Genomic DNA, 23,865 nt, shown 5'->3' with positions numbered 1-23,865 from the left:
CAACAGGATTTTCTTAATCCTCTCTACATAATTTATTTTGTGATCAGGACAACAAAAATATCAGACAATGACAGAATCTTTAGGTTGCACATTCATGCCTATAATAGAGAGGCAGGTTGCACATTCATGCCCATAATAGAATTTGGTGCTAAAAATGGATCCAATATGATATGTCTTGCTCCCCTGACCACCTGTCAAATCAATCCAACTCGAACATGAGAGCAAGAGATCATCCAAAGTTGGCCCCTCTCTCTATTGGTCTCGTGCTCTCTGACTCAGTTCCGGAGTGAGAACCGGACAAATTTAAACCTTCTTTTAAGATTCCATATAAAAGTTCAAACCCTTTTTAACTTTGCGTCTTCAAACGTCCATTTTTATCTTTTCTATTCTTCCTCTATTTTTCTATAATATGTTTATAGTTTTAATTTTTTAAAAAAAGAACAACATTATTGAGGAAAAATTAAATTTTTTATTTTTATCAAAAATCTTACAAATAAGTAAAAAAATTATTATATAATTCTTCTTAAAAGAAAAAAAAAATCATCCATTTCATTAAATCTCACCTCTAAAAAGGTCTGAACTCATACGACAACACATATAAACGATTTAGTCTAAACTTATTTATTTAATAAATTTTAAATATTTAGCTGATAAAATTATAAGTTTCATACATGTGAGCTGACTTTTTTTTTAGAAATAAAATTAACTTAATTTATTAAATTTTTAAATTTTAAATAATACTTGTATTAACATAATTTTTATTTAATTCAACACTTTTTTTTTTCATTAGAATGATAATTTATTTGTTAATTTATTTTGGAGTAAAAATTGTTATTTGTAGTTAAGCGTACGTGAATGGACCATAAATTGACAAACCACATTGACGATAAAATTTGTAAATTAAGGGGTAAAACAGAGGTTAAAAATAAAATTGACATTTTAAGTTAAAAAAAGAATAACGCGTAAAAAAAAAAAAATTGGAGGAACGGTTGACGTTAGGGAGCGAGACGTTGGGCGCTGTCTCCTACCCCTACTTCGCTGTCAGTCTCCGACACAGAAAAGCAATAAAACCTCTCTCTAATATCCCTTCAACCTGTCCGCTCTCTTTCTCAACCATCTCCGCCGTCCCCGCCACCGCCATTTCCGCAACCGCCTCCTCTTCCCCTCCATTTTGTTACCGGAATCCCCAAAGCATTCATTCATTCGTTCATTAAAAAATGTGCAGGCTATTCAACGACGGCCCTTTTCGTTCTTAATTTTGTCCATTTCTAATTCCTTACTGTTTATGGGTACCCAGAATTAGAAAGTGGAATCTCGTTCTCATCAAATTGTGCAATTACCGATATCCGCAGCTGAGATAAGTGGGGTTTTGGTTTTATTTGTTGTCTGCGATCATGACACCGAGCACCGCCGTTGGAACGGGGAACGGTGGAGGCGCAGGAGCCGAAGGTGGGCTTAAGAAGGGGCCGTGGACGGCGTCGGAAGATGCGATTCTTGTGGAATATGTGAGAAAGAACGGGGAAGGGAATTGGAACGCCGTTCAGAGAAATTCTGGACTTAACCGTTGCGGTAAAAGCTGCCGCCTCCGTTGGGCTAACCATTTACGGCCTAATTTGAAAAAGGGCGCTTTCTCCCCTGAAGAGGAGCGGCTCATTCTTCAACTCCATGCCAAGTATGGCAACAAATGGGCCCGCATGGCTTCTCAGGTTTCTCTCGAATTTACAAATGTCGGGTATAAATCTATGATCATTCTCTTAATTAGCTAACGTGTAATTTGTCTTGTAGCTACCGGGAAGAACAGACAATGAGATTAAGAATTACTGGAACACGAGGATAAAAAGACGGCAACGACAAGGCCTTCCGTTATATCCACACGACATTAAGCCATTGTCGGCGCAATCACAACCGACGACACCGACAAGCCCCCTCCCGTCCCCGACGACATCGACATCAACGCCAACGACACCGACAGGCATTCCCACCTCCATGTTCCAGTTCCACAGCCTCAGTCCAAACTCAATGCACTCCCTCTCCCCGACGCCACCCCCTCACTCGCCTCTGTCTTCACCACACCAACACGAACCCCACACTTTCTCATCCTTCCCCTTCACCGCCCCAAGCTCTTTCACCTTCCACCGCCCACCTCCCATCCTCGCCGCCCCAATTCGTTTCAAGCATTTTCGGGCTAACACCAATACTACCCCTGTTTTTACTCATCATCCCAGTCTCTTGACCCATTCTCCGACGCCGCCGCCGCCGCAACAGCTCTCTCATGTGGACTCTTTCCAATTCCCCATGACTTTGGCTACCAATTCTCCTTCTCCATCTCCTACGTCGCACATTCTTCAAACCCACTCTGGAATGGTTATGAATAACTGTATGAGTTCTCTAAAACAGGACCTCTCTCCAACCCAATTTCACCAAATTAACGTTCCCCATACTGGGTTGAGCTTCAAGGATGACAAGGTCGGCTCCGCCATGAGTTTCAGCAGCGGCATTGGCCTGCTGGAGGATCTGTTGGAGGAAGCTCAGGTATTGGGGTGCGATGTGAACTCAAATGCTAAATTAAGTTCATCTTCTTCATGTTTGGTTTCGCCCGGTGAACAGCGGCTGTTTGATGACTTCCATAAGTTGGCTCAAGACTCCAACACTTGCTTATTTTTCAGTAAGCTCTCCCCTGCTTTCTAATTTACTTCTTTTATTTCCGTTCTAATTATTAAATTTATAAGAAATCACTCTCGAACAAAGTGTACTATGGAGCCCTCGAATAGCCTTCGCTTAATCGAGGCTCGACTTACACCATTTGTTTGACATTTAAAGATTCTATTAACATGACTGAGTAAGAATCACGACTCTCCATAATGTTATGATATTGTCTACTTTGAACATAAATTCTTATCCTAAAAGCCTCGTACTAATGGAAATGTATTCCACAGGCACAAAAGCAAAGGAGGATGGAGGCGACGGCGGTAGCCCAGCAGCGAGTGAGGACTGGTCGAAGCTACTAAACGCCGCAATCCCATCAAACATGCAACTTCCACAATGGTACGACACGAACAAGGAAGATGAACAACAAATCTCGTACGGACAAACCGTTTCATCAGCTTTACCAAATCATCATCATCATCATCAACAAAACCAAGATGACAACGTAGGAGAACTGGACGTCCAACAACTGGCTGCCTTTTTCCCAGTCGCCACTGAACAAGACCAACCTCCAGTAACCAACAATTCTTCCTGCCCTTGGGATAATTTGCCTGGAATCTGCTAAAACCATTATTAACAAACCATTAATCAACCAATAGGATTTGATGGGGTTTTGTTTAATTTATAATGTATATTGTGATTAAAACAGGGATTGGCACATTTAATTAATTATATATATATATATATATATATACTAAACCTGTATATAGCATTTGCCATGTCCATAAATGCAAGGTGGAGTATGTTTTGTAATATCATTTCTATTCAATTATATTCAACAAACTTCCCTCCATTTTCATCCAAAAAGAAATTGAAGAATTATTCGAGAAGTAGCTCGTCAAACCATTAAAGACTTCATGGTCATGAGCATGCATCAAAAACCGTGGTATAATACTTTTCTCTTCGAGACTTTGAAACATGGACTGTCCTACGAACAAAGTACACTGTCGAGTTTGATAGAAACAAAGTCAACCATTGAGCTCGATAGGAACAACTTTTAATTTATTTTTAATTATTTTTAATTATTTATAATCTAAATTTGTAGAAGTAAAATTAATTCACCCAAAGCTCTAAAGCTTAATTGTGTTTTGAGTGCTTTGGTTTAGGTACACCAACAACCATCACTCCAAAATTTATTCCTCATTATTTCTCATTATGTACGTTGACTTACAATAATTAAAATTATTTTAAGAAAAAATTACGATTTTATTATCCAAAAATTTTAATAAACCAATTCGTACCTTTTGGGTTGAGTTATGAACTTATTTGATTGAATCTGATTCAAATAAATGAAAATTTTATAAATTAAGTTAGTTTATGTGTTCCCTATTTTATTGTTAATTTTAAAATATACGGATGTGGTTAAGATATAAATATATACATATTTATTTTAATTTTACAATTATTTTCTTGATTATTTATTCTCCCACCCAAACCCATCATAAAAATAAATTTTAACTATTTAAAAAGTATTTTTAAAATATATATTAAAATTAAGTGGTAAATTTTAATTAAATATTTTAAAACAAGTAAAAATCTGAATAACTAGAACCAACCCATGAAATTTAACCAATAATTTGAGTGATGCCATTATGTTGTTCACCATTATGCAAATGAAAAGCAACCACTTTTACACTTTCTTATTTGATACAACAAACATAACAGTAATTGGCAAAGGCATTACAAATCTCAGAATTTGAAGTAAAAGCAGAATCTAATTGCTTTGGTGTTGAAGGTGTTGAGAAGGAAGAGGAGGGTCGAAGATACGAAAAGCCCTAAAAGCAGAGACGACAGCCACCACAAAGAAACACCCAAATCCCAAAGCTTGAAAGACCAGAGCCATCTTCATCTTCTCGCAGAACTTCCCATATGTGCTGTAAGCCTCACTCCACGAAACCTCCCTGTCTCCGTAGTAAGCCAAATACAGAATCTCCCCCACCGCCGCCACCGATGTCACCATCAAATAAGCCACAATCTGAACCACCCATCACACAACAAATTCAATTACAGAAATGAATTCAAATGGGAATGGACGGAATTGTATAAACCTGGTCGGAAACGAAGAAGACCCAAGCCTTGGCGGCGAAGCATCGGAGCCAAGAAAACGCCGCGGCGAACAAAGCGTACGCGGCGGCGATGGCGGATATGGAGACCATGTACCTAACAATGAATCAAAACCCATTACCGGATTTAAATTTGGAGCAGACCCAGATGAAGAAATTTGATGTAAATAGATAGTTGGTTACTTGAGGCCGCTGAGATTGTGGAACTCCAAGGTGCCGTAGTCGGGATTGTCCTGGCGGTTGGTGACGGTGAGGCAGATTGAAGCGATGGTGAGAGGAACGGAGAAGAGTCGGAGAGAGACGTCGAGGAGTTTGAGGATTGGAGGGTGGGGATTGTGGGTTTCTTCCATTTTTGATTGGGTGAAGCGATGATGGAGTGAAGAACAGGTGTGTTTGAGGGATTTGGGGAAATAAGAAGAAGAGTAAAGAAGTGTGAAAGGCGAGAAATTTGCTCCCAACTTCCTTGCCCCTTTTTGGAGTGAGAATGGATGGATTAGTGGGTGTGGGCTCTGCTTTTCTTTGGTCTTTTTCTGTGCTCGAAATGATGGCTTCCGGTCGTTTGCCTTGAAATTTGTTGATAAGGCTTCAACTTCAACCCATTTTTTAAGAACAGAGGAATTTATTTTAATCTTTTTATTTTATAGTATTTAATAATTTATTAGAATTTATTTTATTTTAGATTCATCATTTCATTTGATTAATAGAATATTTTCTCTTATTTATAGGATTTAGTTTAGTGTTTATATTTATTCTAAACATTAATCAAAATCCGACTTTAGATCCTATTGTGGGACGTTCCATCCCATTTTTGTTTCTCATTTTATCGAGCATCATTCATTTTTTTTAATTTTTTAAAATTTTAGAATTTTTTTTTAAAGTTTATGAATATTTTTGAAATAAAAGCGTAATGTTTAAGAGTTTTATCATTATTATTATTATTAATTCAGCTAAAATTTTAATACATTTAATAAACTTTATGTCATTCAATTAATTAATAAATGGCGAGATGTAAGATGGATCAAAATTACTAGATCCATTTAAGGTGAGCTGTGGGGAGCAAAGAAAATGGCTTGGAGCCACGCGGAGAGGCGGTTGGAGTTGGCTTGGAGATCAAGCCGTGCGAGTCTGTGCAGGTGCAGGACGCAACTTCGTGAGTGACTGGGACACGGACGTGTGTACAGGCTGGTGGGCTTTGCAGATGGATTGGGCTGAGGCTACTGGAGTGGGCTAGATTGGAGACGAAGTTGGGCTTCGCACGTGAACCTGGACCGACTACAGAATGCTATTGGGCTGGGCCGGAGTGAGTTGGTGGAGTAGGGCACACGTGTGGGATGAAAAGTAATTTTGTAAAATATATATTAAAATTTAATTATAGATCTTAATTAAATGTTTAAAAATTTATTATGGTAAAAAAAGAAAAAAGAAAAAAGAAAAAGATGATGGTCTTGTTGTGCGTGCACGTGCTCCATGTGGAAGAACCATTAGGGATTGTCGGCATTATTTACAATATTCAAAGAACAGAGCAGGAAGCGACAGGAGGTAGAAAAAGATGAATTTAAAGTTACAACAAAAGAAGAATCCTACTCTTCCATGTCCTGCAATTACTCCCATCCCTCTCCCAATATCTGTCCTTCAACTAAAAGAAACCCAACCCTTTGTTCCAAATCCGGCTCTTCCCCAATTTCCACTCTCTAATAACATGTTTTTACCCATTTCCTTGAGATTGCTCAACAAATCCAACGACCCCATTCAAATAAAAAATGGGTAAAATCCCAAATGGGGCAGTGGTGTATGCTGTAGGGTCTTCTCAAACCTCAATCAGACACTTTTGAGCTCTCCACCGACGCTCCAACCACTGCTACTGTTCAAGGCCCACTTCTAAATCCGAACCCATTTCCCATTTCAGGAGATTCAACTTCTTTGAACAAAAACCCTCTTTCCCAATCTCTATCTCTTTAGGTATTGCAGTTTTAACTTTGGGAATTCTGCGATTTCTCGACTGGATTTGGTTGTTTTGCGATCTGACTTGAATTTGGACTGTTGTGTTGACTTGGGGTTCGATTATGGTGGCTTGATTTTCGCTCTGTTTGAAGAAGAAGGGGGAAAAGGGAGATTATGTCGTGGAAAAGTAGAGGAGGATTTGAGCCTAGTACGAGGAGCTCTGTTTCTCGGAAATGGACCTTTCTGTTTTGTATTGGATGCTTTTGTGCTGGAATGCTCTTCTCTGATAGGTCTCTTTTCTCATATTCCTTACTCTCTTGATTGTTGTTCTTGTTCAATTCTTTGTGTTCTTTCCATGGAATTATGTGATGGGTTGGGATTTTGTTGCTTTTTTACTGAGAAATCTTAGAAAGAAAAGGAGTATTCTATGATGATCTGAAAAGTAATTGGGTGGCAANTATTCTTTGTGTTCTTTCAATGGAACTATGTGATGGGTTGGGATTTTGTTGCTTTTTTACTGAGAAATCTTAGAAAGAAAAGGAGTATTCTATGATGATCTGAAAAGTAATTGGGTGGCAATGATTGGATCGACTGGGATTTTCCCCCCTTTGCTTTATTGTGTTGAAATCATTACTAGATGACACTCTATTCATGTTGTAGACCTTAGTTTCTACAATGGGCATGGATAATTTCATCTGTTTTTTCCTTTTTACTCTTGTTCAATCATGTTTTTGTATTGGACTCCTGCCCCAAAGGGTGGCGTTGGGCGGGCTGCTTTGTAACGTAATTCCCTCCTAGCGATAGGGTACGTNGTGGCAATGATTGCTTCTGTAATTGGATCGACTGGGATTTTCCCCCCTTTGCTTTATTGTGTTGAAATCATTACTAGATGACACTCTATTCATGTTGTAGACCTTAGTTTTTACAATGGGCATGGATAATTTCATCTGTTTTTTTTTCCTTTTTACTCTTGTTCAATCATGTTTTTGTATTGGACTCCTGCCCCAAAGGGTGGCGTCGGGTGGGCTGCTTTGTAACGTAATTCCCTCCTAGCGATAGGGTACGTGTGAGATCCCACATCGGTTGGGGAGGAGAGCAAAGCATTCTTTATAAGGGTGTGGAAACCTCCCCCTTGAGGGGCCCGAGAGAGGACAATATCGGCTAGTGGTGGGCTTGAGCTGTTACAGTACGATATGAGATATTGTGGGAACTTGATATCGTGGGAACTAATAAGGTTTATGTTGGGGAAACAGAATGTGGGCTGTACCTGAAGTTGAAAATGTGGGAGGAGGGTCAACAGGCTCTGAAGANTGAGTACGATATGATGAGATATTGTGGGAACTAATAAGGTTTATGTTGGGGAAACAGAATGTGGGCTGTACCTGAAGTTGAAAATGTGGGAGGAGGGTCAACAGGCTCTGAAGAACAGAGCTTAACAATGGTTTCAGAGGGTTGTAACACATCAACTGTGAGTTATCTTCACCTAAATTTCCTTTGATAAGCCTTCTTATTTTACTGCTGTTTCATAAGTTAATGCCTGTTTCCTTCAGAAAGATGGAAACAATGAATCCAAAGACATTCTGGGAGAAGTTTCCAAGACTCATAACGCTATACAGTAAGCTAACATCGTCACTCGTTGCTCGGATCGAAGCCCCGAGTGTACATTGGATGCATGAAATCCGGTCCTGTCCTTGCACAAAAGTAAGTTGATTGATCGTTTAGGTTTTCACGAGTATGTTTCTATTTGGTGTCTCATCCTGGGCTTTTTCGTCATCAGAGGAGTCAGATATTACGAACCCGAGTATAACGCTATACAGTAAGCTAACATCGTCACTCGTTGCTCGGTTTTTTTGCTTTAGTTGGGTATCAGCTAAGTTCCTACTGGTACATAATGCAGGACTTTGGATAAAACAATTTCAAGTTTGGAGATGGAATTAGCTGTTGCAAGGGCTGCACAGGATTCGATTCTAAACGGTTCTCCATTGATGGAAAACGTTAAGCTTTCTGAATCGGTTCATAAAAGGAAATATTTAATGGTCGTAGGTATTAATACTGCTTTTAGTAGTCGGAAGCGACGGGACTCTGTTCGTGCTACTTGGATGCCCCAAGGTTTGACTATCTATCGCGTACATGTCCAGATCTTTTCCTTTGATTCTCTATAGCTCTGTTCTAAATTTTCCACGTCGGCTCTGTTTACAAATAGGAGATAAAAGAAAGAAACTCGAGGAAGAGAAAGGCATTGTCGTCCGCTTTGTAATTGGTCACAGGTGCTTAGATTATATAAATTTTGAAGCTGAGCTGAAGTCGATCGACTTACTTTTTAACAAGTTACAGTTTCGAAAACGATTTATAACGTAGATTACGAAAAAAACTTATCATTTAGCTGTATTTTTATTGCTAGTACTACGCCGGGTGGTATTCTGGATCGAGCTATCGAAGCCGAGGACAAGAGACATGGTGATTTTTTGAGACTGGTACTGGCTTTTCTCTCTTATACTGCCTTCATTTTACTTGTTCATGCAATCTGTTCAAAAATAAATCCTGTTTTGTGATGATCTTGTTCAAGGAATGAAAGCTGACATGTTTTGTTCGTCGTTTTTGGGGCAGGATCATGTTGAAGGTTACCTTGAATTGTCAGCCAAGACAAAAGCTTACTTTGCCACCGCTGTTGCGTTGTGGGATGCTGATTTTTACGTCAAGGTCGACGATGACGTGCATGTCAACATAGGTAAACATGCAAATGTGTGTATATATTGAATCTTAGAGTGTTGGTATCTCTTGATGAAATTGTTATTACATTTATCTGCAGCAACACTTGGATCGACATTAGCTAGACATCGGTCGAAGCCCCGAGTGTACATTGGATGCATGAAATCCGGTCCCGTCCTTGCACAAAAGTAAGTTGATTGGTCGTTTAGGTTTTCACGAGTATGTTTCTATTTGGTAATCTACTGAATGTCTCATCCTGGACTTTTTCGTCATCAGAGGAGTCAGATATTACGAACCCGAGTACTGGAAATTCGGGGAGGAAGGAAACAAGTACTTCCGTCATGCCACGGGTCAGCTTTATGCCATTTCAAAGGATTTGGCAACTTACATATCAATCAACCAGTATGTTTCCTGTTTTTTACAATAAAGTTGCTCTATAGTGGCTGGTTCTCAGAATAATCTTTGTATAGGCACATACTTCACAAGTATACGAACGAGGACGTTTCATTAGGTTCTTGGTTTATTGGGCTGGACGTCGAGCATATCGATGATCGGAGATTATGTTGTGGCACCCCACCTGGTATAGTCCATAACTTTCCTTCAGTTATTTAGTTTATCTTCGATATTTCCATCATCGAGATTCTCGAGTTCATGACATGTTCATTTGCATCACAGAGCAAGTTCTTTAGTTCATTTAGTAGTTGTCGTATGCTCTACTTTTTGGCTCGACGTAATGCCAATGTGATCATCGCTATGTCAAGACCTGTCTTGTAATAATCTGATTATGCCAATTGTCAAACACAGATTGCGAGTGGAAGGCTCAAGCAGGCAACATTTGCATCGCGTCGTTCGACTGGAGTTGCAGCGGGATATGCAAGTCGGTGGAGCGGATGAAGGAGGTTCACCGCCGCTGTGGAGAGGGCGAAAATGTGGTGTTGAATGCAGTTTTCTGATAAGGAATAGTTGAAATTGAGAGAAGAAATGGGGATTTTGGTTTAGAATGAGAGGGTAAATAGATAGTGAGTGTAAAATACCATTCTTTCAGCCGGTGGGGGAAAGGCTGTTCTGATGCCTTCTTCAATGGCTAATCAATCTGCATAAGTAAGAGGGTGCTGCTGCTAGTGTTTTCACATTATTTCTTCTTTCTATTTTAGATTTAAACCATTTTATACTATACCTACTCGACTCGTGTAATTCTTTACACTATCTTTGGATCGTTAGAATGTTGACCAAAAATTCGATATATATCTAAATGTCGTTCTTAACAAGTCGTCTAGTCACTGTCACGTTGTATTATTCTCTTCAGGCTTTCCCTTATAATTAAAGCGCATCTACTAGTGAGAGGTTTTCACACTCATAACTTTTACGGAGAGGGGATCTCACAATCCATCTATTAAATTCCAGTGCTTTCGCTGGCACATCGTTCGATGTCAAGCTTTGATACCATTTGTAACAGCCCACCACTAAAGGGAGAGCTGCAAATAGAGCAACTATGTAGCATTTGGTAAACAGATGTCTACATGAGTATAGCTCAAAATTTAAATCTTTCGAAAATTTATTGGGATAACAAAAGGGCAAAGGGCTTTACTTAGGAGAGAAGGTTTGGAGATAATGGTAATTCATCCTTATGCATATCATAAGAGAGAACAGAGAGACAACTAAGGAGATCAAAAAAACTCCAAAAAAATCTCTTTCATTTGCAGAACCACAGCTATGATCACCACCATGTCTGATCAATCCGCCTCAGGGATACTCTGCAGGGAAGGCTGCCACGATCGTGGCTGCATCTCGAGCGTACCATCGACGTAAAACAGTGGCGACAACAGATGCTCCATCTGCAGCTCTTCCTTCACCTCCACCACACTATAATTAGCTAATAACATCTCCAGCTCTCTCTTTGTGATCTTGATCTTCAACTCTGTCGTGGTCGCCGTCGCAGAGGCCACCGGAGCCTCGTCGTAAGCCATGAAGCTTCTCTTCACCATCTCCAGAGCCTCTTCATCACNTGTAGGCCATGAAGCTTCTCTTCACCATCTCCAGAGCCTCTTCATCACTAATTCTTGATGATTTCCCACAGAAAATTTTGTTGGAAACGCAGTTTCCCATGGTGATTATCTCTGTGTTTGAGAGAGATAGGGAGAGGTTGGTGTTGTATAAAGTAAATGCATGGAAGAAATATCATATTATAATATAATGAATGCTACATAGTTCTGTACAGATCTTTGAAAATAAAGCACGTAAACTGTTTCATTTTCAAAATATAAAATTGGTTGGTGGGGAATAAAAACCATAGCCATTCTTCTTTATAGGTCAAAATTCAACGTTCAACCATGAATGTAAAGTATGAAATTGAGCACAAATTGACCCATAAAAAAGGGGTTTTCCCATATGGGTATTACGTCAATTTTCAAACATGGCTGCTAAGTTTGATGTCCTTTACTTAATAAAGTGTTGAACACTACTTTTTTAGCAAAAAAGTTGGGTTTTTTTTTTACACCAACCCTCCATGAAGATAAGCCTTTGGTTCCAAATATGAAGGAATTTCAATTCATAATTTGAGTTTGATATACCAATAACTTATCCTTTTAACACCCCATGCTCGAAATTAAATTACTTTAGGCGGGTCGATTTTTATTTGTTTTTATGAGAATGATTGATTTATAACTCTATCCAAAATAGATTTTAGCCGATACATGCTTGACTGAATGGACATGTATGTGCAATAATTTATGACTTCCCAAATAAATCCCTCAAATTTCAATACAAATTTTGGCCATGATCTTAAACACCTCTAAGTTGACCAAAAATTCAGCCTACAGCCAAAGATATTGTCCGCTTTAACTCATTATGTATCGTATAAGAATCTGACACTGAGTGGCCTCACAACTGTTGGAGAAGGGAATGAAATCTACCTAATAAGAGGGAAGATACTTCTCTCTAGCAAACGCATTTTAAAATTGTAAGGTTGACGATGATGCGTAACGGATCAAAGCAAACAATATTAGCGGTAGGCTTATAATATTACATCATNATTCAGCCTACAGCCAAAGATATTGTCCACTTTAACTCATTATGTATTCGTATAAGAATCTGACACTGAGTGGCGTGACAACTGTTCGAGAAGGGAATGAAACCTACCTAATAAGAGGGAAGATACTTCTCTCTAGCAAATGCATTTTAAAATTGTAAGGTTGACGACGATGCGTAACGGACCAAAGCAAACAATATTAGCGGTAGGCTTATAATATTACATCATTATTCTTTACCTAGCTTAAAACCATTATGTTCAAGAAATCTGGCAAACACCATATCATCCCTGTCCTCCATCAAGCTTGGTTGTCCTTGTCTCCAGCTGATGTTGAAGGTGTACCGAATTAATCCATTCATCAGCCCAACCAAAATTCCGTAAAAGACTCATCTCCTTATTTGGAAATTAACATTACACCTGTGGCCTTACCCNCTGATGTTGAAGGTGTACCGAATTAATCCATTCATCAGCCCAACCAAAATTCTGTAAAAGACTCATCTCCTTATTTGGAAATTAACATTACACCTGTGGCCTTACCCTGCAACTACAAGTCATTCTACTCTTTCCACTATCTTAACTAGAGAGGAATTCAGAAGGGGCATTTTACATTGCAAAATTATAAATTACAATGACGAGAATGAACAAACCAATCATCTTGGTCACCTGCATGAATTTAACTATTTTCCCCTCGTGTGGGTCCACCTACCGGCTTCTAAGAGATACTAAGAATGCGTTTACATCTGAATGGCTTGCATTGATGTTAACAATAACAGAGAAATGAATCGTTTGGTTGACTTACCATTGTTTGCCTTCGCGTAAGAATCCTGGGGAATCGCTAGGAGCCAAGCCTGATAAATGGTGCATCGAAGCCAGTTCTAAGCTTCCTTGAAGAGCGTGAGAATCTTCTATGAACACAAATCGAATCACTTTTGGAAGCAAGCACTGAATACAACCATCTAGATCTTCTGCCTCAGAACCTGGCGCAACTGGACCTTGTGGCTTTCCATTCTTGCCTCCAAAAGCTTTGCCTTTAAACTACCCTTGATTGTGTTGCGAGGGATGCATCCTTTCTTCCCTTGCGTCCCGTGAACATTGCTCGAGTCGGGAGAGCTCCACTGTCCTGCTAATTCTGGAGGACTAATCCCACTTCTCATTGAGCCCCCATCTGCAGATAAGATACTTGCACTTGATAATCTACCATTTGAAAGCCTGCCATTAATGCCTTCAAGTGAGATTAGTTTGTACCCTTCATTGTTTGAGCATGATTTCCAAAGCCGTGCAATGGATGATATCTTTTTTAATTGCTTTGATGGAACCGAGCAGACTTCACTGATATCGGAAACGGGAGAGTATCCACCTCCGTTTCCTTCCCATTCATTCCCGCTCACTGAAGCATTACTCTCTCGATGATTCTTTTTGACAGATGCAATACTTTCTTCCAGGGAATTGCTTGAGCCCTGATCCTCCAGATGACTCGCAGTTTCCCACCCACTCTCATCTNGTCGATGATTCTTTTTGACAGATGCAATACTTTCTTCCAGGGAATTGCTCGAGCCCTGATCCTCCAGATGACTCGCAGTTTCCCACCCACTCTCATCTTCTTCTATACCGCCGTTATGATCAATAAATAAATTCGTATGTTTCTGGATGCCAATCCTATCAGTCACATTAGCTTCAAGACTTGCAGTCTGGACTTTAGAAGCATTACTAGATGGGCTGTAAGCAATGCACTGTCCAGTTTCTCTCTTATTTGATTCTCCAAAATTAACATCTTCAAACACAGAGAAGATGTCATCTGGGTTTGAAGGTTCATAAACAAATTCTGTGACGTCTNAAGCATTACTAGATGGGCTGTAAGCAATGCACTGTCCAGTTTCTCTCTTATTTGATTCTCCAAAATTAACATCTTCAAACACAGAGAAGAGGTCATCTGGGTTTGAAGGTTCATAAACAAATTCTGTGACGTCTTGAATATTCACAGAAGCAGCAGCCTCCCTAAGTAGCAAAGCCTTTTTCATCTCTGATACATCTGGGGTTGCACTTTTCGACCTTAAGAAGTCTTCAAGGTCTGCTACTAGATTACGCATCTGTGAGTATTTCTCTTCAAGTGCCACCTTGGCATCGACCAGCTTCATTTGAACACGTTCCTCCCGCCAGACCTCAGCCATCTGTAACATTCTCCGTTCTTCGTCAACTTCCTCTCTAAATTTCATGGAGTCTCTCTTCAAAGCTTCTATTCTTGCTTTGTCATCGCCAATTTCCTTTGCGAGTTCATCACATACTTCCTCTACCAATGATCTTTCCTTCCTTTCTTTTTCATAGTCTTGCATAAACCGCTTCGCAAATAGCTCAGCATCGGACAACTCATTAACCAATTTGGAATTAATCATTTCCACTCTTTGCCGGGTTTTCTTCTCTCTGTTCAACTCAGCCTTTATATCATCAATAAATGCTCTTACTTTCTCATGCTCTCTGCTCCGCCATAAAGCTTTTTCTTCACTGACTTTCCTCAAGAAGTATTCAAGCTTCTTTTTTGAAGCATTACGCTCCGCTTGAAGTTCCTCGATCTGCAAGTGGGCCTGCTCTAGTTCAGCTTCAAGCGCAGATAGGCCTGAAGCAGCACCTTGTTGATCAAGAAGCATCATTTGGCTATAAATCTGACGAGCCTCAACTGGTGTTTTCAAGCATGCAGGTTCCCACTTTGTTGCCCCTTCCATTGCTGTGTTTGAATATCGTAATGAGGGCTCAAACTGGGAGAGAAAACCAACAATTTATGGAAAAGGGTCATTAATTCACTAAGTGAATATAAATAAGACATGAAGAGAGTATGCAGAACATCCTATCTATTATTTATATTATAGTGATAACCGATAAGAACATCTTATATATTATTAGTTACTGATAAATTTCATTCATCCTTACCTAAAATTTAAAGAATGTGACCGTGCAAATGACATAGAAGGATTTATTAAAAAGATATCAAATACACAGTTTGTTATCTGAAAATAACAGTCATTGTGCATCTGATATGTTAAGTTAAACTGACAAAGATATATAGTTCTCTCATGTTATCCGAAAATCAAATATTTGTATTCCAATCAAGTGTACAACAAAGTGTCAAACCTTGCACAATGGTCCATTTCTTGAACAATTTGCAGAACGCGGACTATGTAATAGATCATTCATTTCAGAATTAAANTCAGAGACAGAACGCGGACTATGTAATAGATCATTCATTTCAGAATTAAATGCTATCTTAACCTCAGGATGAAGAGCTGGAGCACCGATGTGACCAATGTGAGGCTGAAAGGAGAAATTTCAAGAAAAATAAATAAATATCTGAAAAACTGAATCATTCAAGTTTGATCTGTTCAACCATAAGGTCAACGAGGACCACATATCCAACAATTTGCAGCAAATAATAAATACTTATCCTACGCAAGAAAACAAAAGATAAATATGTGATCGACATGAATGCATGCATTCATAGTATCTGATGTGCTGATTAAGCTGTTNAAGATAAATATGTGATCGACAAGAATGCATGCATTCATAGTATCTGATGTGCTGATTAAGCTGTTAATTCCTAGACTTGACATTGTTTCAAGCAAGTACAAATTTGAGGTAAGGGTCTGAAACCTAAATTTAGATGGAATATTGAATAAATTGAAAATATTAGATTGGGCAAAGAGAATATTAGATTCATCTTTACCCCCAAAAAAACCTGGAAAACGACATGGTGATGGGCATCTTACAAGAAAAATGCAATGAAATATTCAAAAGAAGGGGGAAGAAAGCCAATACCCACAGCTAAGGAAGGTTAGAAGAAAGCCCTCCAATTGCTTCTAAAATTAAATTCATCCTACTGTGTTCATCAGCATTACTTCTTTACATGATCAACTATGGAGTGGAGACCATATTTCCATTCCAATCAATGTTTAGCCGTTACAATTACTATTGGGTTTGTGATAGACATAAATTGAAAAACTTCACTGTAACAGATCGGATTAAAGTCATAATCAATTAAAAGCAGCAGCACCAACCCAAACACTCAAACTTCAATAATTTACTATTGGATCAAAATTTTCGATTCAGAAGCTAAATGAACATCTCAGACCTCCGAAAGCGAGATAAGCAACAAAAAAATAATAATAAGTTACCTGAAACCCTAGGAGATCCTCCCTCCTCCGCAGGCCGCCGTTCCTCCCTTCACTAGCGACCGCCTCCTGCAGCTGCAATCTCCAGATTCCAGCCGCGAGCTTCCTGGCCGAAACGACGGCTTTCCTTCCTTTAGTTCCTCTACAGCGACCTCTCTGGCTGGTTTCCAGAGGAAACTTCTTCTCAGCCTCCTCCTGAACTTCATAATCTTCATTCTCAGGTTCCTCGATCTTCCACTTAAGCAAGGGCGTCTCAGGGCGGCTCCGCTTCCCAACCGGAGCTGAAAGTCTTCTTACACGGGCTGGACTTCGGATTGTTCTCCGCGTGGCTCGACTGGAAGGCGGCCGGCACTGAAGATCCAAATCCGGAAGTTCGTTGCGTGCCGGCGGGAATGGCGCCGGATGCTGAGGCTTCTTAGAGGATACCTTCATCATCTCCGGCGAGACACTGCCATTGAGAAAGATGGTGGTGATTTGGCGAAGAAAAACGGTGGATTCAGGTTCAGGTAAAGGTGTCTAACGAGGGTTGAGAGAAGAAAAGGGGTGACAGCGGATTTCGTTTGACGATGGTGATGGAGAAAAAACGACGGACATCAGATATACGGTCGTACCGTATTATACGCTCATGGTATGCGCATCTCTTTTATACTCTTTTGAAAGATTTAGTGTTAAAATTACTCACCAACCTCTTTTAATGTTAGATATGCATACCCACAAAATAAAAATAAAAATACAAAGTAAATCGAAAAATTTAANTATCGAAAAATTTAAACCCGTTTAAAATAGGTCAACTAGCTTATGACCCCTCCCTCCCGAAATAAGACAACTATCACGTACCTCTATCTAGACTTGTAGGCACTAATCAACTAGCTTCTAATCCGACCCAAAACATGTCTAACCAACCTATGGTTCGTAAATTAAGACCCTGAGTAACGAACGTGCGATGAGGAATCATAACGATAGACAACCCAGCTATGTCTTTGATAGTATAATTAACTCATACACTGAATAACATATGTACGATGCACATCAAAATTTTACGCGTGACCTTCTATTATGTTAGTCAAGCTATGCCCACGGTGGTATTATTAATTTTTTTTAATAAATGTTATGATAAGTGGATTTTGAAAATTTGAGTATTAATTACTCCCCAACAAATCAAATTAATTATTGATATGAGTAATAAAAGAAAGAATGAAAAAATATATATTTAATTATTAATTATTTAAAAATAATATATAGTAGGATCATGACAATTCCTCGAGAAATAAATGATGGATAACTGAGAATGTATAATGCATAATAATTCGTCTTACTCTTATTAATTAAAGAACTTTCTATTAAATGGAGAGATGGCCAAAAATTAATAATTTCAAAATTGTAATAAATAAAGGATAAAAAAATTATGAGGTGCCGACTATAATTATTATTATTTTTTTTTTTTTCGTTTTTTCTCATTCCGAGTCATTTTCAATTTATTAAATATCCAAATAGCTTTAAAACGTTGTCTTCCAAAATAAAAATGAATAAATAAGTAACTTTAAAATAAAGATTTCTTTAGTATCCAAATAAATTTATGTGAAATTTAATAGCAGGATAGGATAGTATACTTTTGTAACCTAAAATTTTAATTTCATCCAATAAAAATTTTGTAAAATTAATATCATCCCGAAAAATTATTAAACCCAAAGAATAGTCTTAAGTTTAATTAAAATACAGACAAAGATAATTTAATAATGAATGTGTACTATGAGGAAAAAAAAGGAAAGAAAACTATATAAAAAATACATAAGTAATTTTAAAACGTTCGAAGATAATTTATAAGACATAGATAGACAGGTAAAAAAAAATTAAACTTTTTTTTTTTTAAATGTAAAGGGTATTAATATTTATGTTAAAATTTTATGAGTAATTTTTAAATATAGTACTAACAGTATCCAGAAATCAATCAAACAGCTTTGTGTGCCCAAAAGAAGGAAACAAGTTAGATTTAAGCAACACAAATTATACAGAAACATATGAACAACAATTCAATTGCTATTAAAAGATTATATCACACATTATAACCCAAAACCAATGTTTCGGGCGTAGTCTGGATTTTGGGGAAAGCCTTTTCCACACCAATCTTAAAAGAGTTTGACTTGTTGGGTTCCACTTCTCATCATTGTACAGAACTCATCATAGTTGATTCTTCCATCCTATCAACATCCAACACGAAATTAGTACATTTTTACCAGGAATCATAAGAACTCTAACCACGAACCAACTTACATTGTCTGCATCGACTTCAGATATGATTTCGTTAATGGTCTCTTCGTCGCCCATCCCGTAATCTTTCATTGCAGCTCTCAGTTCCTCTCTTGTGATATAACTGAAACAATAAGAACATAACCTGAAGTTAGTCGTTTCGAAACGATGATGGATGCTTATATATATGTATATTCTTGAATGAATGAGACACTGACCCACTGTTGTCCTTGTCAAAATGCTGGAAGGCTTTGTAAAGATGTTCCTCTTTTTCTAGCTTGTATCTATGCATCGTAGCAGTGATGAATTCGATGTAATCGATTGTACCGTTTCCATCCACGTCGGCCTGAAACCACGAACCACGTTACTCTCAGTTAATGTGAGGAAAGAATGAATAAGAAACTTTGGGTGATCGATATATTACCGCTTCCATAAGTTGTTTGACCTCAGCCTCACTTAGTGTTGAGCCAAGCCGGGCCAGTCCAGACTTCAGTTCTGCATAAGTGATGGTTCCACTCTTGTCAGTATCCATGTTCATGAACATTGACTTCAGGCCTTGAATCTCTTCCTCAGATAGATTTTCAGCTATAACCTGCAATTGTTTCACAAACTACCTGTTAATATCGTCACCGAGAACTCGTAATCCACAACCCCCCGAATAAGTAAGGCAGATCACCTTCAGAGCAAGTTTCTTCAGTTTGTTCATAGCTCTAAATTGCTTGAGCCTTGTAAATACTGCACTGTCTATTGGCTTATCAGATGCATCTCCGCCTTCTCTCAACCATGGATGCTCTAAATACGATAGACAATGTCCGACCCAGTTAGACGCAACAGATTCGTATACCAATTTGTGGATTTCATTTAGGTATCAAGAAAGCATTCACGGCAACATAAAGACTTACCAAGAACCTGAGCCGACGTAAGCCTTTTGGATGCGTCTGGATTTAACATCTTCTTCACTAGGTCCTTGGCACTGTTAGAAATTTTCGGCCATGGATCAGTTTCAAAGTCGAGATGTCCTTGCAATATTGAATCGAATATGCCCTTCTCAGTTTCTGCAATAAGGATCATGTTATTCACAGCAATGCCTGGCGTTTTCGGGAAAAAGAAAATGCAAAAGGATGTTCTTTATAAGGAGCACGATTCTCTCTTTTACCTGCCCAAAATGGAGGTACACCACTGAGTAGTATGTACAACATGACTCCAGCACTCCAAATGTCAATTTCTTTCCCATATCTACGACGTAATACTTCAGGGGCGACGTAATAAGCACTCCCTACAATGTCTTTGTACACCTTTCCTGAAAGAAGTTGATAGAGAAAGAAACTCAAATGCCAAATTTTCAGTGGAATCATATATAACTCCATCAAAATCTCATGAACTCTCCAGCAAAGCATGAATCCATTTAGCACAATCGCACTTCACTCACAATTGTGAAGCAATTTTTTACACCCAAATTATCAAGTCAGTCGAGAAAACTCGAACTAGACAATCGTGTTTGAGGCCAGCCAAAACATTCCACTTCATCCGCATAAAATTATGAAAACAACATTAAAATTCACAAAACAAAAGTAATTCGTGTTTGAGGCCAGCCACTTATACAACAATCTATTTCAAGAAAAGAAATTGATAAGAAATTCATACAACACAACATTATTGGACAATTCTGTTGGGACGAAGTCATTAACAAAAGTGGAAACGAATAAACCGAAAACGCTACAATAGTTATGTACAAGTCAAGTACATAGGACAGTTCAAGCCTTCAAGGTTGAGGTTATCAATCCATGATGATGAACCTTGACCAAGAAGAACCGGTCCTATACGAACGCGAGTTGTAAGGCACACACAAATTCCCATACATATATCTACAACAGATGATCACCAACAAATGGAATATTGAAAAAAAAAAAAACATATATCTAGTTCTACCATCTAAGACATGTAAGGCACACACAAATTCCCATACATTTGACCCACTAAAATCATCAACAAGAACAGCAAAGTCAACTAAAACAAGCACAGAAAAAACTCAATAGAAAATGGAATGAAGAACAAATCCAATAAGCAGAGCAAGAACCTCACCCTCTTCAATGAAAACAGACAATCCAAAATCGGTTGCTTTGAGCATAGCATTTTCCTCTTTGCTAGCAAGCAGAAAGTTCTCAGGCTTGAGGTCCCTGTGCATCACCCCCATGAAATGGCAGATATGAACCACATTAACAATGGACCTGCAGATTGAGGCAGCTGCTTTCTCACTGTAATGGCCCTTAGCAATAATTCTATCAAACAGCTCGCCTCCAGCGCAAAGCTCCATGATCAAATGAACCGATTGCTTATCTTCATAAGCTCCCTTGAACTCAACTATGTTGGGTTGGCCACTCAAATGCTGCATAATATGAATCTCCCTTCTAATATCATCCTTATCATTTTTGGTCACAAGCTTCCTCTTCGAAATGGACTTACAAGCATATTGCTTACCCGAGGAATTCTCAGTGCAAAGATAAGTCACCCCAAATTGCCCTCTCCCCAATTCTTTCCCAATCGTGTAATGCAGCTTAACATCCTCGAACGGCTTCCCTAGAATCGTATCAGACCTCAAAATATTGTGTCTGGGGCTTTTGGGAGGACCCGATGACTTCGCCGCCGTCGCTTCTGGGTGGTAATTTTCCGGCGACCGGTGAGCGTGTTGAGCAGGGGCTTTTGCTTGGTTTTCGTAACGATCGTACTGGGGTGAGTATTTTCCCTTGCTTGTGCAGATGCCCATTTTTTCAGATCAAATCGACTATCCCCTCGCTGAAATTGAAGATCAAAAACTAAAATCTAAGCAAACCCTAGATGGAAGATAGCAAGTAAGAAGGTAATTTTGCTGAAACAGGAGGAAATGGGTAAGAACAGAAATTCAAAAGAAAACTGAAGAAGATTGAACAGGGTTTTAAAGAAGATTTGGATTCAGAGTTCGATCTATGGGAAGAAGGGATCGAAGCTTAAGGTGGAGATTAATGGAGGCTTTAAGCTGAATCTATGAATCAGAAGGAGTTGAAACTGGTCAATTGCTGTGCATTGTTGAAGGGGAAGAAGAACTTTGAAGGAGAGAAAAAAACGAAGGAAAAATATCTTGTCGACGGCAGCCAAGCAGCCAGCTGAGTAAATAAATAATAGTCCCCCGTCTTGAAAGCCACCAACAATTTCTCCCTCAAATAAATGAGTTTTAAATATTTATCACAAAAAGAGTATTATTTTTAAAAAAACTAAATTGGGTCCTTTTTTTTTTATTTTAATTTTTAATACACTAAGACCATTATTTATTGCAATATGGTTTTTCTGCATTTAATTTCTTTTGTAGAAAAATCTAAATACGTTTTTAATATTAAAAGAAAATAATAAATACTTCACTTAAATATTAATTGTGGGGTGAAAGAAGGATGGTTTAAAATATTTATTTAAACAAATTAAAATATTAAATTGTCAATTTAGTCGCTAATTAAAAAAATTTCAAATGGACTTAAATTTATTATTTATTTTTTTTTACAATTTTAAAAATTTTAATTTGATTAGAAGCTAAAAAAAATTATCTCTAAATTATTGTTTATTACCATTTCTTTTAGTATAATTGACTAACGTAGCCTATCAAATAGAGAATACCAACTCATTTTTATTGACATTTCTTCGTCTATGAGTTATATCTCAACAAGTAGATCAACGTTGCCACTAATATTATAAAAAAATAAATAAAATAAAATTAGTGTGGAGATAATATTAATAATAAGTATTTAAAATATTTTAAGAAATTTTAAATTATTGATTTCTTTTTTATAATATTTTTCTAAAAATATCCATAAATATCAGCATTGTATCAATATTTATTTAGTTAAGTTAATAAAAATATTCTTAAAATTTTTTATTTATCTCACTTTTAAAATTTTAAAAGTTATACTCTTACCATTAATTTTAAACGGAGATATTAGTATTTTATTTCAAAAATACCTTTAAATTTTAAAAAGTTTTATTAATACTTGATTTTTAAAAAAATAATAATAAATATTAAAACCATTTGTGACACGATCATCTCCAAAAAAAAAAAAAAATTAATTCATGAGTACTTTTGAAATGGGGTATTAAGCTCCTGGGTTAATTTTTTAAAAGTTTAAAGTGTTTTTTAAAAAATTTAATTTTTTTTTTAATTTTGTGAAAAATGGAAGAGTATTAAAGAAAATTTTAAAATTATTTTTTGAATAGGATATTTTTATACCACAAATATTTTAGATTTTTTTTTCTTTTTTTTTTTATAGTTTATGAATATTATTGCAGTTTTTTAAAATTTAGAGATATTTTTAGATGGTATTTTATTAATTTAGCCTATTTAATTCAACAGACATCGATATCTGATAGTGACAAAACCAATGGACTAAAATGACTAATTTTGAACCAATTTAAAAGGGATGAATTTTGAAATTTCAAAACTAATTTTTAATATTTTACTTTGCATTATGTTTATACCATTTATTTATGTTGGATTGTTAAATAATGTATTTGTTTGTACTCACATTTTGTATTAAGTAGTGAGTTAATTAAATTTTAAATTAATTTCTTAATATAGATTAAGCTTAGTGTATATCATAATATAATTCAAATATTTTAAGTACAGTAAAAAAATTATTTCCATATTTTTAAATTTTATCCTTTATCCAATATATTTGATAATTCTAGAGGAATAAACTTTTAAGTAATTCTAATTTTTATTATTCTATTTGGATATCTTTTACATTTATATGCTCTCTGTTTTTTAGTTATACTTTAGAAGGGTAATTCAAAGATGCGACTATTTTTATTTATTTTATTTAAAAGTGAAACTAAATAAAATTAACCACTGAATATTAAAACAATATATCTAAGATACTTACCGTGGTAAAAACATTTATTTAATTTTTTTACGTGTAAGGCTGTCTAACTTATTAGAGAAAGAATAAAAAGAAAATGTTAATTTAATTAATTTGACATACAGTTCAGACATTTA

General features: G+C 37.2%; 5 protein-coding genes across 8 annotated transcripts; 2 read left to right on the top strand and 3 right to left on the bottom strand.

The window, feature by feature from the left end:
• Positions 1-1,394: 1,394 nt before the first annotated feature.
• LOC111805537 (transcription factor MYB97-like) lies at positions 1,395-3,271 on the top strand. The gene is made up of 3 exons (XM_023690646.1): positions 1,395-1,706; positions 1,786-2,665; positions 2,937-3,271. The coding sequence occupies exons 1-3, from the start codon at positions 1,395-1,397 to the stop codon at positions 3,269-3,271; spliced, it is 1,527 nt and encodes a 508-aa protein (XP_023546414.1).
• Positions 3,272-4,270: 999 nt separating this feature from the next.
• LOC111805174 (CASP-like protein 2D1) lies at positions 4,271-5,312 on the bottom strand. The gene is made up of 3 exons (XM_023690105.1): positions 4,953-5,312; positions 4,755-4,866; positions 4,271-4,681 (listed from the first exon to the last, which is right to left on the bottom strand). Exons 1-3 carry the CDS (start codon positions 5,117-5,119, stop codon positions 4,421-4,423), a joined length of 540 nt encoding a protein of 179 aa, XP_023545873.1. The 5' UTR covers positions 5,120-5,312; the 3' UTR covers positions 4,271-4,420.
• Positions 5,313-6,374: 1,062 nt separating this feature from the next.
• Positions 6,375-10,687, top strand: LOC111805144 (probable beta-1,3-galactosyltransferase 3). Its single transcript, XM_023690060.1, has 11 exons — positions 6,375-7,000; positions 8,079-8,178; positions 8,261-8,325; positions 8,608-8,819; positions 8,914-8,977; positions 9,112-9,184; positions 9,318-9,438; positions 9,520-9,607; positions 9,696-9,821; positions 9,890-9,999; positions 10,224-10,687. The coding sequence occupies exons 1-11, from the start codon at positions 6,885-6,887 to the stop codon at positions 10,370-10,372; spliced, it is 1,224 nt and encodes a 407-aa protein (XP_023545828.1). The 5' UTR covers positions 6,375-6,884; the 3' UTR covers positions 10,373-10,687.
• Positions 10,688-12,932: 2,245 nt separating this feature from the next.
• Positions 12,933-17,331, bottom strand: LOC111805103. Of its 4 annotated transcripts, XM_023690022.1 has the most exons (7): positions 16,608-17,331; positions 15,647-15,750; positions 15,571-15,595; positions 14,378-15,197; positions 13,949-14,242; positions 13,693-13,849; positions 13,449-13,612 (listed from the first exon to the last, which is right to left on the bottom strand). In XM_023690022.1, the coding sequence occupies exons 1-7, from the start codon at positions 17,037-17,039 to the stop codon at positions 13,585-13,587; spliced, it is 1,860 nt and encodes a 619-aa protein (XP_023545790.1). In that variant the 5' UTR covers positions 17,040-17,331; the 3' UTR covers positions 13,449-13,584. The 4 variants fall into 4 exon arrangements, with proteins under 4 accessions (XP_023545768.1, XP_023545775.1, XP_023545784.1 ...); XM_023690000.1 differs by having other exon boundaries at positions 12,933-13,849; positions 16,608-17,330; XM_023690007.1 differs by having other exon boundaries at positions 12,933-13,849; positions 15,571-15,617; positions 15,669-15,750; positions 16,608-17,330.
• Positions 17,332-18,611: 1,280 nt separating this feature from the next.
• Positions 18,612-21,615, bottom strand: LOC111805136 (calcium-dependent protein kinase 2-like). Its single transcript, XM_023690047.1, has 8 exons — positions 20,934-21,615; positions 20,008-20,151; positions 19,754-19,906; positions 19,528-19,643; positions 19,276-19,443; positions 19,070-19,197; positions 18,876-18,975; positions 18,612-18,802 (listed from the first exon to the last, which is right to left on the bottom strand). The coding sequence occupies exons 1-8, from the start codon at positions 21,613-21,615 to the stop codon at positions 18,731-18,733; spliced, it is 1,563 nt and encodes a 520-aa protein (XP_023545815.1). The 3' UTR covers positions 18,612-18,730.
• Between the last annotated feature and the right edge of the window lie 2,250 nt (positions 21,616-23,865).

This window comes from Cucurbita pepo, chromosome LG01 (assembly GCF_002806865.2).
Source record: "Cucurbita pepo subsp. pepo cultivar mu-cu-16 chromosome LG01, ASM280686v2, whole genome shotgun sequence".
Lineage (NCBI taxonomy): Eukaryota > Viridiplantae > Streptophyta > Magnoliopsida > Cucurbitales > Cucurbitaceae > Cucurbita > Cucurbita pepo.
The sequence above is the reverse complement of the archived record's forward strand: the minus strand, read 5'-3'. Positions and strand labels throughout refer to the sequence as shown.